Source organism: Heteronotia binoei, chromosome 10 (genome assembly GCF_032191835.1).
Source record: "Heteronotia binoei isolate CCM8104 ecotype False Entrance Well chromosome 10, APGP_CSIRO_Hbin_v1, whole genome shotgun sequence".
Taxonomy (NCBI): Eukaryota; Metazoa; Chordata; class Lepidosauria; order Squamata; family Gekkonidae; genus Heteronotia; species Heteronotia binoei.
Genome location: NC_083232.1, coordinates 104,122,459 through 104,134,829, shown reverse-complemented (window position 1 = coordinate 104,134,829; position 12,371 = coordinate 104,122,459). Strand labels below are relative to the sequence as shown.

The 12,371-nt window shown below is 49.4% G+C and overlaps 1 protein-coding gene across 1 annotated transcript in view; it reads right to left on the bottom strand.

The window, feature by feature from the left end:
- Positions 1-12,371, bottom strand: part of HGSNAT (heparan-alpha-glucosaminide N-acetyltransferase) — a 39,582-nt gene that overhangs the window by 22,997 nt on the left and 4,214 nt on the right. Inside the window, exons 3-6 of the mRNA XM_060247856.1 lie at positions 10,831-10,900; positions 6,794-6,863; positions 1,583-1,692; positions 541-617 (exon numbers count right to left, since the gene is read on the bottom strand). Coding sequence (XP_060103839.1) covers positions 541-617; positions 1,583-1,692; positions 6,794-6,863; positions 10,831-10,900 — 327 coding nt within the window. The remainder of the gene's footprint in view (positions 1-540; positions 618-1,582; positions 1,693-6,793; positions 6,864-10,830; positions 10,901-12,371) is intronic.

The window sequence follows — 12,371 nt, the reverse complement described above, 5'->3', positions numbered from 1 at the left end:
TCAGGAAACTCCAGCTGGTGCAGTGTGGAGGTGCGCCTTCTGTCTGGAATGCCTGTGTGGGCACAAGTCCAGCCAAGGCTCTGACCATTGCAGCGGCTTCTGGCTGAGTGCCAGATCAGGTTCCAGGTGATGGTACTAACCTTTAAGGCCCTGTGCGGCCAGGGACCAACATATCTGCAGGACTGCGCTTCCTAATATCTCCCCTGAAGAGCTCTGTGCTCATCTCTGGTCATCCCTGGCCCAGCCTGGTGGAAGCTGTTTCCTCGAGAGACTGAGCCCTGCAGGCCTCCCCTGCTCCATTCCCCCTGGGGGGCACAGCCTGGCCCCACCTGCCAATGTGCAGGCAGGATAAACCTAGCACCTGAGGGTTTCACTGGCTGCAGATTTTGTTTGATAGTTTTATGCTGTCTCCCTGAGCCTGCTTGCGGGGAAGGTTAGGAGGGACATTCCACAAAGTAAAGGAATGGCATTTGTGGGACAGCTGAAGCACCACAAGGCCTTTGGGGCCCTGCCTGGGAGAACTTCCAAAGCAGACTTTACCGTTCCAGCTCTGATGCTTGAAGAACCAGTACTTCCCTCCGCCATAATTCACAAAGACCATAATTGCAAGAGCCAGCCTGCAAAAGAGCGGAAAGCAAGGTAGCACGAGACAGTGAACACACAAAGGAATACATACTCATTTCATTCTGAAAATGCCACCATTTGAAAGGCAGGTGCCAAACTGGTATGGACTGTAAACAGCTACAATCTCTTTGGAATAAACTGTTTGAGAATAAAGAGCAGACTCCAGTGTGTCAAAGGAGAGGCAGACGAAGACCAGCGGACAGAGGAAGCCTGACCCTGCCTGCAACTGAGGCAGCTCCCATGGGGGGGGGGGGGGGGGAAAGCACTTTTGCTACCCTGAGTTCCCTGCACAGTGAGCTCCTCACTCTCCCCATGCCCAAGCAGCACTGAGGAAGCTCGGGTGGGAGACTGCTTAGAGGGTTTGAACGGAGGAGAGGAGAATAATGTCACACTGGGGAGAAAACTGGCACACAAAGGAAGGAAATAAATAAACAGACCTTTTAATAATTTCCTGATCTCACTGGCTCTTTGTGAACCCAGCAATTACTTTTCAAAAACTGATTTGTGTGCCACACAGTATTGCTGTTGCATGCAAAGGGAACTGAAACGAGTTGAAAGGAGATCAACAACCAACCAACCAAAAAGAAAACATTTATTGAGCTAATGTCCTCTAGCTTTTTAGCACATTAACCAAGTATTTCCTGGTCTTGCCTCCTCTTTGTAGTGCCTCTCCGTTCAAAGGCAACAGGCAACCTGGTGCCCTTTCCGGCTGCCCTTCTGCTGTTCTGCAGGGTGGGCTCAGCTACAAGGCAGAGGGCCTGATGCACAGACCCAGGAGGCCTACCGGCAGGGTGCTGCAGACCCTCTGACTCAGGCAGGTCTCCCCTCACCCCAGCCCCGGGCCCTAGAAGTGCAGAAAGTGGCAAAGAGTAGCAACTCCGCAGGTTACTAATCCACATTCCCTGAAAGGCAAACTTTTAAAATACACAGGAGGAGATTCTCCACAGCTGCAAGTCACCCTCTGAAGGTGTCCAGGGAACGAAGTCTTGGCATGGCGGGGCCTGTGCTCCACACCCCCGGGGGCAAATCCCTGCTGACAGAATCAGTCTCTCTTGGGGAGCCCAGCTCCTGGAAAACACCAGAAAACAGAGCAAAGTAGCAGTGCTGTTGGTCGGTCCAGCCCATTCAGAAAATGCATTGGAAGGTTATCTTATTTCCTGCCTTGTGCTACCAAATCCAAGAGGCCCACCGGCACTTCTCAGCTGTGAAGGAGGCCGAGGTCCCACGAGAGCCCTTTTATTCCCCCCCAAGCCCCGCCCTCCTTGATCAGGATGCAGCCAGTGAAGTGCTGCCGGCTGCAGGCCAAAGGCAACAGGGGATGGAGGGCGCAGAAACCACTCACGAGGTGGTCCTTTGCATCAATACAGCTGCCAGGGTCCAAACCACAGGAAGATTAGGAAATGTGCTCTCGTAACCCTGCTCTACTGCAGCACGTCCCTCTAGGGAATGTTTTCATTTTTTTGTATTACTTTCCATAGAGTTGGCTGTGGATTGATTGATCTTATGGACAGCACCTTCTCTGCTGTAGTAGGGCCCTGATGGAGTTTGGCAGAGAACGGAGGACAGCTGGACATCTTTAGGGCCAGCAATCACTAACAGGCTACTATCCTGAGAGCGCTAAGCCCTCGCAGGGACATACCAGAGGAGACAGTCCCCTGCGGTAAGATGGTCCTTGTAGGTCGATACTGGAACCTTGAATTTGGTACTCCACTGGGAGCCAGTGCAGTTGGTGCAGCACAGGTCGCACATGTGCCGTTCCCACCAGGACACACACACACACCACTGCATTCTGGATCAGTTGGAGTTTCTGGGTCAGTCTCAAGCGCAGGTCACCGTAGAGGGAGCCCAGTCTAGAGGTGACCCTTGCATGGATTACTGTGGCTAGGTCAGAGCACAACAGGAAAGGGGCCAGCTGCCAAGCCTGGTACAGATGGAAGGCATTTCCCCTTCCCACTGTGTATTCATGCCACTCTTGAGCTGTCAGATATGAAAAGGAAAACAGCTTCATGTCATGTGTTTACTAAACCTACACCTCTAGATTTGTCCCAAGTTTCCTGCTTCCAGGGTGCCTGGCCAATCATGGTCCAGGAGTGTGCTTCAGCAAAGAAGATGATAGTGACACGGAGGACAGGACCCTCATAGAATCATAGAGATGGAAGGGATCTTCAAGAGTCATCTAGTCCAGCCCCCTGAACAATGCAGGAAACTCACAAATACCACATACACCCACTGACACCCCCACATACACCCACTGACACCCCCACATACACCCACTGACACCTGCTCCACACCCAGAAGATGCCAAAAAAAGCACCCCTCCAGGATCCCTGGAGACAAATTGCTGCCTGAATGCAAAGTGACGAACAGCATTTCCCTGGGCATGTAAGAAAGGGACACAGTAACTAAGCACTGATACATCCCTACCTGCCATCTTTCTCATGATCTGCCAAAGTTCACAGAATCAACATTGCTGTCAGTTGGCCATCTAGCCTCTGCTTAAAAACCTCCAAAGGCGGAGAGCCCACCACCTCCCAAGGAGGAAGCCTGTTCCACTGAGGAACCACTCTAACAGTCAGGAAGTTCTTCCTAATGTTTAGTAGAAAACTCTTCTGATTTAATTTCAACCCACTGGTCCTGGTCCGACCTTCTGGGGGCAGCAGAAAACAACTCCATGCCAGCCTCCATATGACAGCCCTTCAAGTACTTGAAGTTGGTTATCATACTACCTTTCAGTCGTCTCCTTTCCAAGCGAAACATACCCAGCGCCAGGGCTTTTTTTTTTTAGCGAGAATACACAGGAACGCAGTTCAAGCTGGCTTGGCATCGGGGTGTGGCCTAATATGCAAATGAGTGCCTGCTGGGCTTTTTCTATGAAAAAAGTCCTGCCCAGCTCCTTCAACCTTTCCTCATAGGACTTTGTCTCCAGACCCCTCACCATCTTCATCGCCCTCCTCTGGACTCGTTCTAGCTTGTCTATATCCTTCTTAAAATGTGGTGCCCAAAACTGAACACAATACGCTAGGTTAGATCTAACCAGAGCAGAGTAAAGCAATACCACTACTTTGCATGTTCTTGGCACTAGACTTCTGTTGATACGGCCCAAAATTGACTTTGCCTTCTTAGCTACCGTATCACACTGCTGCATATGGTTCACTAAGATTCCTAGATTCTTTTCCCACAAAGTACTGCCAAGACAAGTCTCCCCCATCCTATAATGATACATTGGATTTTTCTACCTAAATACATAAATTTACATTTATCCCCATTAAAATTAATTTTATTTGTTTTAGCCCAGTTTGCCAGCTTGTCAAGATCATCCTGTATCCTGTCTTCTACTGTATTTGCGACCCCTCCCAATTTAGTATCATCCCCAGATTTAATAAGCATTCCCTCTGTTCCTTCATCCAAATTATTCATAGATATTAAACAAAACAGGTCCCAGGACAGATCCTTGAGGCACTCCACTTGCCACTCCTCTCCAAGAGGATGAGGAACCATTCATAAGCACTCTTTGGGTGCAATCTGTCAACCAGTTACAAATCCATCTAACAGTAATAGGATCCAAACCACATTTTACCAATTTGTCAAAAAGAATATTATATGGAACCTTATGTTTACAGCATTCCCCTGATCCAACAAAGTAGTCACTTTTTGAAAAAAGAGATAAAATTGGTCTGACATGACTTGTTCTTAAGAGACCCACGCTGGCTCTTAGTAATCACAGCCATTCTTTCTAATGCTCAAGGACTGACTGTTTGATTTGTTCAGAAACTTTATCAGGTATACACGTCAAGCTGATAGGTCAGTAGTTGCCCGGATCCTCCTTTTTCCTCTTCTTGAAGACGGGGACAACATTCGCCTGCCTCCAATATTCTGGGATAGCATTTGCTTGCCTCCAATCTGTTCTCCAAGAATTCCCAGAAGAAATCACCAGAGGCTCAGAAATTACATCCATCAGAAATTACATTCTCAGCCATCTGATGATGGCTACGCTCTTCCATTTTGCAGGAAGGAGAACTCATGCCTTTCATGAAATCACCAATGCCTGAGCCAGAATATAGACCTGCTCTGGCCCCTTCTCCGTGCACCAGAATCCTGCCCCCACCAGGCTCTGGCTGGAGTCACAGCTGTTGCTAATCAGATTTCTTGGAACAGGGCCAAAATGGCACTATTTGGGAGACCTTTGCTATGTGTCATGGAATTAGGGCTGGATTTAGCCCATGCTAACCCAGTGCTATTTCACTTTCTATATTAATCAGAGTGTAGAGCTGAAACTTTGGTTCTGTTTCCCAGGAGACTTGAGGACATTTCACATCAGATAGAGCTTCCTGGTTCATGTAACAGCTTTTAGCCTCACATGACTTTTGCATTTTGAAATGTTTATATAATATCTAAATAGCGCATGCCTGAGACTGTCATAGTTAACCTTGACTCTCTGAGTCAACTAGCTTAACCCAGCTTTTCTGGACCCTCATGACTCCAGAGAGATAGAAAGGGCTGAGCTCTGTTCTGTAAGTTGCTATATGTCAGACGCTCCTCACAGAGTAGACTGACAATTGCCTTGGCTCCCAGGAATGGGGAAAGGTACTGAATGTGTGACTGTAGCCTTGTCCCTGCCCATTTCCTCTGGGTCCAGATGGAGGCATACAAGCAAAGCCTTTATAAGGCTGAGTCTTGCATTTGGGTTAATGATTCTTACCTGTTTCAATGAATTTGAGGCTGAAGTGGAACAAATAAGAGGGTTTTAGAACAACAGTCTCTCTTTCCTGATGCAACTGGGAAACTAGTTTCCCTCCCCAAAAAAACACATTGGAAGCTGCCTTGAGACCATTAGGGGAGGGCGGGATATAAATTTGATAAAATAAAATAAAACAAGCGAGAGAGCATGCAAGCGTTCCTGCACCTCCCATTTCCCAGCACTCTGAGATCTGGTTGGCATACAACTTTGCTCTTCGGGGGGGGGGGGGGGGGAGAATATATCCCTTTTCAAAAAAAGAACATTTTAAAATGGAATACTAAATCACTCAAAAAAAAAAAAGAGGCTGGATTTCAAGACACACTATCTATCTGTGACCAAGATAGTTACTATTGCAGCACGCTAAAGGTTCACCATGGAACACTTTTGTCCTCAATTCTCATGCATTAAAGGGCCGATTCACTAGATACATCTCAGGCAGTTTCTTGCACACAGATGAATGGCTTCCATTAAAAGAGGTTATGTATTTACCTGAAGAGAAGACAAACCCTGAATGTAAGATGCCCTCCCCATAAAAATGTTATCCACAGGGGGTTTTTCCCTGGGAAAAGAGGTGCTGGAACTCTCAAGCGAGAAATGAAAAAGAAACACACAAGTGCCCCTCATAAACTTTTAAATATTTTTTGAGAATTTTCTTTCCACAAAGAAGTTCCGGAACTCCGTTCCTCCACATTCCCCCAGAAAAAAAGCCCTGGTATTCACAAAAGTTTTTCTTGAACTATACCTACTTGCATGTGAATGTAAGAGGACCCTCTTCTTCTTGACAGGGGAGAAAACCTAGTCTTCCTTTTGAGTAAATATGATAGGTTTGTCCATGCTCTGCGAAGTCATTAATTTCACAAAGGAAAGTAATTAACTGATATGCTCATGTTGTAATCCTCATGCTCACCTGAACAGGGCAACCCTAAACAGATTTACCCCATTCTAGCCCCACTGAAATCAATGGGCTTAGAAACATATAATTATGTTTTAAAAAGGTAAAGGTATTCCCCTGTGCAAGCACCAGCCATTTCCGACTCTGGGGTGACGTTGTTTTCACAGCAGACTTTTTACGGGGTGGTTTAGCATTCCCTTCCCCAGTCATCTACACTTTCCCCCCAGCAAGCAGGGGACTCATTTTGCCGACCTCAGAAGGATGGAAGGCTGAGTTAACCTTGAGCTGGCTACCTGAACCAAGCTTCTACCAGGATCAAACTCAGGTTGTGAGAAGAGAGCTTCAGCTGCAGCTTTACCATTCTGCGCCACAGGGCTCCTAAAATTCTGTTTTAACACTGCACTATTAATCAACTAGCATTCCACACACACACAAGCAAACTGTGCTTGAAATTACATGACCCCTTGATATAATCTTGAAAGTGTTATAATGGGGTGAAAGAAGCTGGTGTTAAAAAGGACAATTCATACTGCACTTACTGAATTAATAAGACGATCAGTTTCTCTTGGATTCATCTTCTTGTAAAGCCAATTCCTGATTGGTTCAATACTGTTGAAGAGTAATAATGGGAATTACCTTCCTTAGAATGCAGTAAGAGGTACAAAGCAAGACGGCACCACTCTAGGGTGGCCAGACCGTCCCGGGCACCCGGGAATGTCCCGGTTCTGGCCCCCTATTCCCGCCTCCCGGGCTGGCTATACCGGGACCATTAGAGGTCCCGGTTTAGCCAGCCCCGGAGGCGGGCCGCGCGCGCCGGCGGGGAAGGCGGCGAGGGCCTCCAGCGACCAGCGCCGGCCTCTCCGCCGCCTCCCCGGCCTCCGCCACTGTTGCAGGGCCCCGTGCACGGGCCCTACACTTCAGGAGGAGGCCGGGGAGGCGGCGGAGAGGCCGGTGCTGGTCGCTGGAGGCCCTCCAGAGACTCTGGAGGGCCTCCAGGGACCAGCGCCGGCCTCTCCGCGGCCTCCGCTGGCCCGGTGCTGGTCACTGGAGGCCCTCCAGAGACTTTGGAGGGCCTCCAGCGACCAGCGCCGACCAGCGGAGGCCGCGGAGAGGCCGGCGCTGGTCCCTGGAGGCCCTCCAGAGACCAGCGGAGGCCCTCCCCGGCCTCCGCAGCCGCCGCCAGCCCCGCCAGCAGCACCAGCCGCCGGGAGGAGAGGCCGCCACCCGCCCTGGATGAAGGTAAGCAGGGAGGGAGGGGGCTGAAAGCGGGGGGGGGCGGCTGGTGGGAGGGGGCGGCCTTCCTTCCTTCCCTCCTCCCTTCCTTCCCTCCCTCCTTCCTCCCTCCTTCCCTCCCTCCTCCCTTCCTTCCCTCCCTCCTCCCTTCCTTCCCTCGCTTCCTTCCTTCCCTCCCTTCCTTCCCTCCTTCCTTTCTTCCTTCCTCCCTCCTTCCTTCCCTCCCTCCTTCCTTTCTTCCTTCCCTCCTCCCTTCCCTCCCTCCTTCCTTCCTTCCTTCCCTCCTTCCTTCCCTCCTTCCCTCCCTCCCTCCTCCCTTCCTTCCCTCCCTCCCTCCCTCCTTCCTTCCTTCCTCCCTCCTTCCTTCCTTCCTCCCCTCCTTCCCCCCCTCCTTCCTCCCTCCCTGTTTTGGTGGTTTGGTATATGGTTACTTTTGCATTTATTGGCAATAGCTTGTGTAATACAGCATTTTTACTTTTTTTTTGCCATATAGATAGGGTGATCATTTTCCTATACTACTTGTGCTTTGCATATTTTTCAAGTGCTTGTGTATTTATGTACATGGTTTTCATTGACTAAGGGAGGTATCTGGTGTTTTCTGGTTGCTGACCTAGCCAGACAGGACAGGAGACCAGCAGAGAATATCTCCCCTGTTTCCCTTCCTTCCTTCCTTCCTTCCTTCCTTCCTTCCTTCCTTCCTTCCTTCCCTCCTCCCTTCCCTCCCTCCTTCCTTCCTTCCTTTCTCCCTTCCTTCCTTCCCTCCCTCCTTCCTTCCTTCCTTCCCTCCTTCCTTCCTCCCTCCCTCCCTCCTTCCTCCCTCCCTCCTTCCTCCCTTCCTTCCCTCCTTCCTTCCCTCCCTCCCTCCTTCCTTCCCTCCTTCCTTCCTCCTTCCTCCCTCCCTTCCTTCCCTCCTTCCTTCCTTTCTTCCTTCCCTCCCTCCTTCCTTCCTCCCTCCCTCCTTCCTCCCTCCTTCCTCCCTCCCTCCTTCCCTCCCTCCCTCCCTTCCTTCCTTCCCTCCCTCCCTCCCTCCTTCCTTCCCTCCCTCCTTCCTCCCTCCTCCCTCCCTGTTTTGGTGGTTTGGTATATGGTTACTTTTGCATTTATTGGCATTTGCATTTATTGGCAATAGCTTGTGTAATACAGCATTTTGACTTTTTTTTTTTGCCATATAGATATAGATAGACATTTTCCTATACTACTTGTGCTTTGCGTATTTTTCAAGTGCTTGTGTATTTATGTACATTGTTTTCATTGACTAAGGGAGGTATCTGGTCTTTTCTGGTTGCTGACCTAGCCAGACAGGACAGGAGACCAGCAGAGAATATCTCCCCTGTTTCCCTTCCTTCCTTCCTTCCTTCCTTCCTTCCTTCCTTCCTTCCTTCCTTCCTTCCTTCCTTCCTTCCTTCCTTCCTTCCTTCCTTCCGTGGCTCTCAAATATCCGATGTTCATGTCTTGCGGCTCTCAAACATCTGACCTTTATTCTGTGTTGCTCTTTTGTTAAGCAACTCTGGCCACCCCTGGAGTAGACAATACTGACTTTGGTGGACCCAAGCACTGATTCAGTGTAAGGGAGCTTTGTGTTTGTGTCTTCTGGTGCAATTTTGTTCTCAAATCCTGTATTTACTTCATCAGTATATGGGATAAGGCACTTTCCCAACTGTGCTGCATAATGCAGCCTATTTATTTTGTCCTGTTTGCTCTGTTGGCTCTATCTGCGCCACCTTCATCACTTTCGGGGTGTGGATCCCCCAGTGGGGTGGTCTCCCGACTCCCTCCGCCGGCTGTTTCTGATAGCCCTGCGCCCCCTCTTTCATTTGATATGTGTCCCGTGCGGGTGCCACCCTCCCGCCAGGAGATGCCGCAAAATGAGCCCCCTTGAGGCTTATGGCGGCAGGGCTCGGGGGAAGCGAGCTAGACTGCTGTTCTTTTGAGGGGTTATAGAGTGTTTCGAGCCCGTCCCTGTGGCATCGGTCCCATCGTTGTGGGGCCCAGGGGGCCGGTGCAGCCACTTGAATAAACCACTTCAACCCCCCTTATGAATACTTTTTTTCAATACATCAAGCTGAAAAATTCAAAATGTGGAGGGTCATTTTAAAAAAAACTAGGAACATTTTTTCCATCTGGGAAGACTGAAATATTCTTAGAGGTTTTCACTCACTCAAAATATTTTCTGAGAGGGACTAAGAGGAGCATATTGCAAAAAACAAAGACCAACAATAAAAATTTCTTCAAATACATTAGAAGCAGGAAACCAGCCAGGGAGGCAGTGGGGCCCTTGGATGACCAAGGGGTCAAAGGATTACTGAAGGATAGGGAAATGACTGAGGAGCTGAATGCATTTTTTGCCTCCGTCTTCACTGTGGAAGATGGGAAGTGTTTGCCTGGCTCCAAAACTACTCGTTTTGGGAGGGGTGTTGAAAGACCAGAGTCAGATGGAGGTGACAAGAGAGGAGGTCCTACAACTGATAGACAAATTAAAAACTGAAAAGTCACCAGGCCTGGATGGCATACATCCAAGAGTTCTGAAAGAACGCAAAGGTGAATTTGTGAATCTCCTGAGAAAAATCTGTAATCTTTCATTGAAATCTGCCTCCATTCCTGAGGACTGGAAGGTAGCTAATGTCACCCCCATCTTTAAAAAGGGTTCCAGAGGAGATCCAGGAAATTACAGGCCAGTCAGTCTGACTTCAATACTGGGAAAGTTGGTGGAAACCATTATTTAAAGAGAGAATGAGTAGCCACATTGATGAACAAAAGTTATTGAGGAAGACTCAGCATGCGTTCTGTAAGGGAAGACCTTGTCTCACTAACCTGTTAGAGTTCTTTGTGGATGAAGAGGACCCAATAGATGTTGTTGGCGGGGGAGGGGGGAGGGACAGGGCAGCCACTACAAGGGCAGGGAAAATGGCTGCCAAGTGGGCAAGAAAATTTGAATTTTCCCACCTGCATGGCGGCATCCAGTTTTGAACATATGAACATATGAAGCTGCCTTATACTGAATCAGACCTTTGGTCCATCAAAGTCAGTATTGTCTTCTCAGACTGGCAGCGGCTCTCCGGGGTCTCAAGCTGAGGTTTTTCACACCTATTTGCCTGGACCCTTTTTTGGAGATGCCAGGGATTGAACCTGGGACCTTCTGCTTCCCAAGCAGATGCTCTACCACTGAGCCACCGTCCCTCCCCGAGATCTTTCCCAAAACCATGCAGCAAAGCAGGTTTGGGAAAGATCAAAGGAAAAACAGGGGAATTCCAGGAAATGACAAACAGCTTTAACAGGTCAAAAAAATGTAGGATGCAGAGGCCTGACTTGCTCTTTAAAAGTTTTCATGAAGAGGTCGACTTACTTTATACAAAACTGTCCCAAAGCCAAGATAGTGAAGATACCCATATAGATGAGAAATGCAAAGAAAATAGCTGCACAAAAGGAAATAAGACATTTATTATTGCACTGACAAAATGAATTCTGGCCCTGAATGTCTCTTTGTAAACCACTCCAAAACTTGACAACTGAAGCCCATCTTATTTATGTATTTATTTGTTTGTTTGTGTAGATCTTCTATGTTAATGCACCCTAGCCAGAAGTCACATGACAGAACACAAAATTTAAATAAGAACACAGAGGGCGTTTTCGCACTCACCTTCAGCCGGCGCGACCCCCCTCTTCACCATGCAGGATCTGCACGGATTTCGCACTAAACGCCGCGGAGCAGCCGGAAGAGCCGGAAAGTCCCGGCGCTTTTGCCGCGCAAACGTAAACCGCCAAAAAGCAGTTTCCGTTTGCGCAGCAAAAGCGCCGGGACTTTCCGGCTCTTCCGGCTGCTCCGCAGCGTTTAGTGCGAAATCCGCGCCGATCCTGCGCGGTGAAGAGGGGGGTCGCGCCGGCTGAAGGTGAGTGCAAAAACGCCCAGAGAAAAACAGAGGCCATAAGGTATAATATCAAGACAAATTAATACAAAGTTGATTTCTTTTTCAGAGTAACAAATTATATAAGGATTCAGACAGTAATTGCCCACTTGGATCTATGCCCATTTCCACACACTGAACCTCTATTAAAGGGACTGGACATTTTGCTCCTGGCCAGCTGGCAACTTGAGGGACTGGACAATATGCAAAAAATCCTTTTTGTCCTTTGGGAGAACCGTTTTTGGGGAGAGCAGGGTAGACCCTGGGGCACCAACTGAAAGCACCTTTTGTGAATCCAGCTGAGAACAGAGTTAAGTGAGGAGTTTCCTCCAAAGGGCTCAAAATACCCTGCTGGCCCCTCGCAATGTCCTCGCCAGAGGGGGCTGCAGCTGCAGCTCAGAAGCTGCCCCAGGCCTGGGAGACAGAAGAACCTGGGAGGGCAGCATCATCCGGCCCTCCACAAGGACACCATGTGTTTGCCGCAGGTCACTTAACTTAAACCCCCTTCAGGAAGAGGCCCAGCTTACAGGAATGCTGAGTGGGGTCAGGCCAGTCCAAGCAACTCCTCTCAAGTGGGGGGTGGGGAGAATGTCATTTGGCAGATTCTCCCCTTGGCTGGCTGGAGAGGGGGGGAAGGACTTCCTTTTTCTCCACTTTAGCTGGAACAGGTCAGTCCAAATGCCCTTTCCCACCATCTTCCTCATCCAGGCACCAGGGTCTGAATGGAAAGAACCAGGAACTGTTGGGGGATGTGGCTGCTCTTGCACCACCCCTGAGAGCCCTGCAGCATGACTGGGAGGGAGAGGCGGCCTGCAGAAGAAGAGTCCTGACCCAAGGGAGTCTTTAGCAATCACCACAACACGTAAGAGATGAGGGCATAACAACACGGGGGTGGGGGGCACCTCCCTTGGCCACCAGGCTCAGGCTGAGCTCCTGCTTGTCCTCTGCTACGGGGGCCTGGCCTACCTGAGCAACCCAGGGG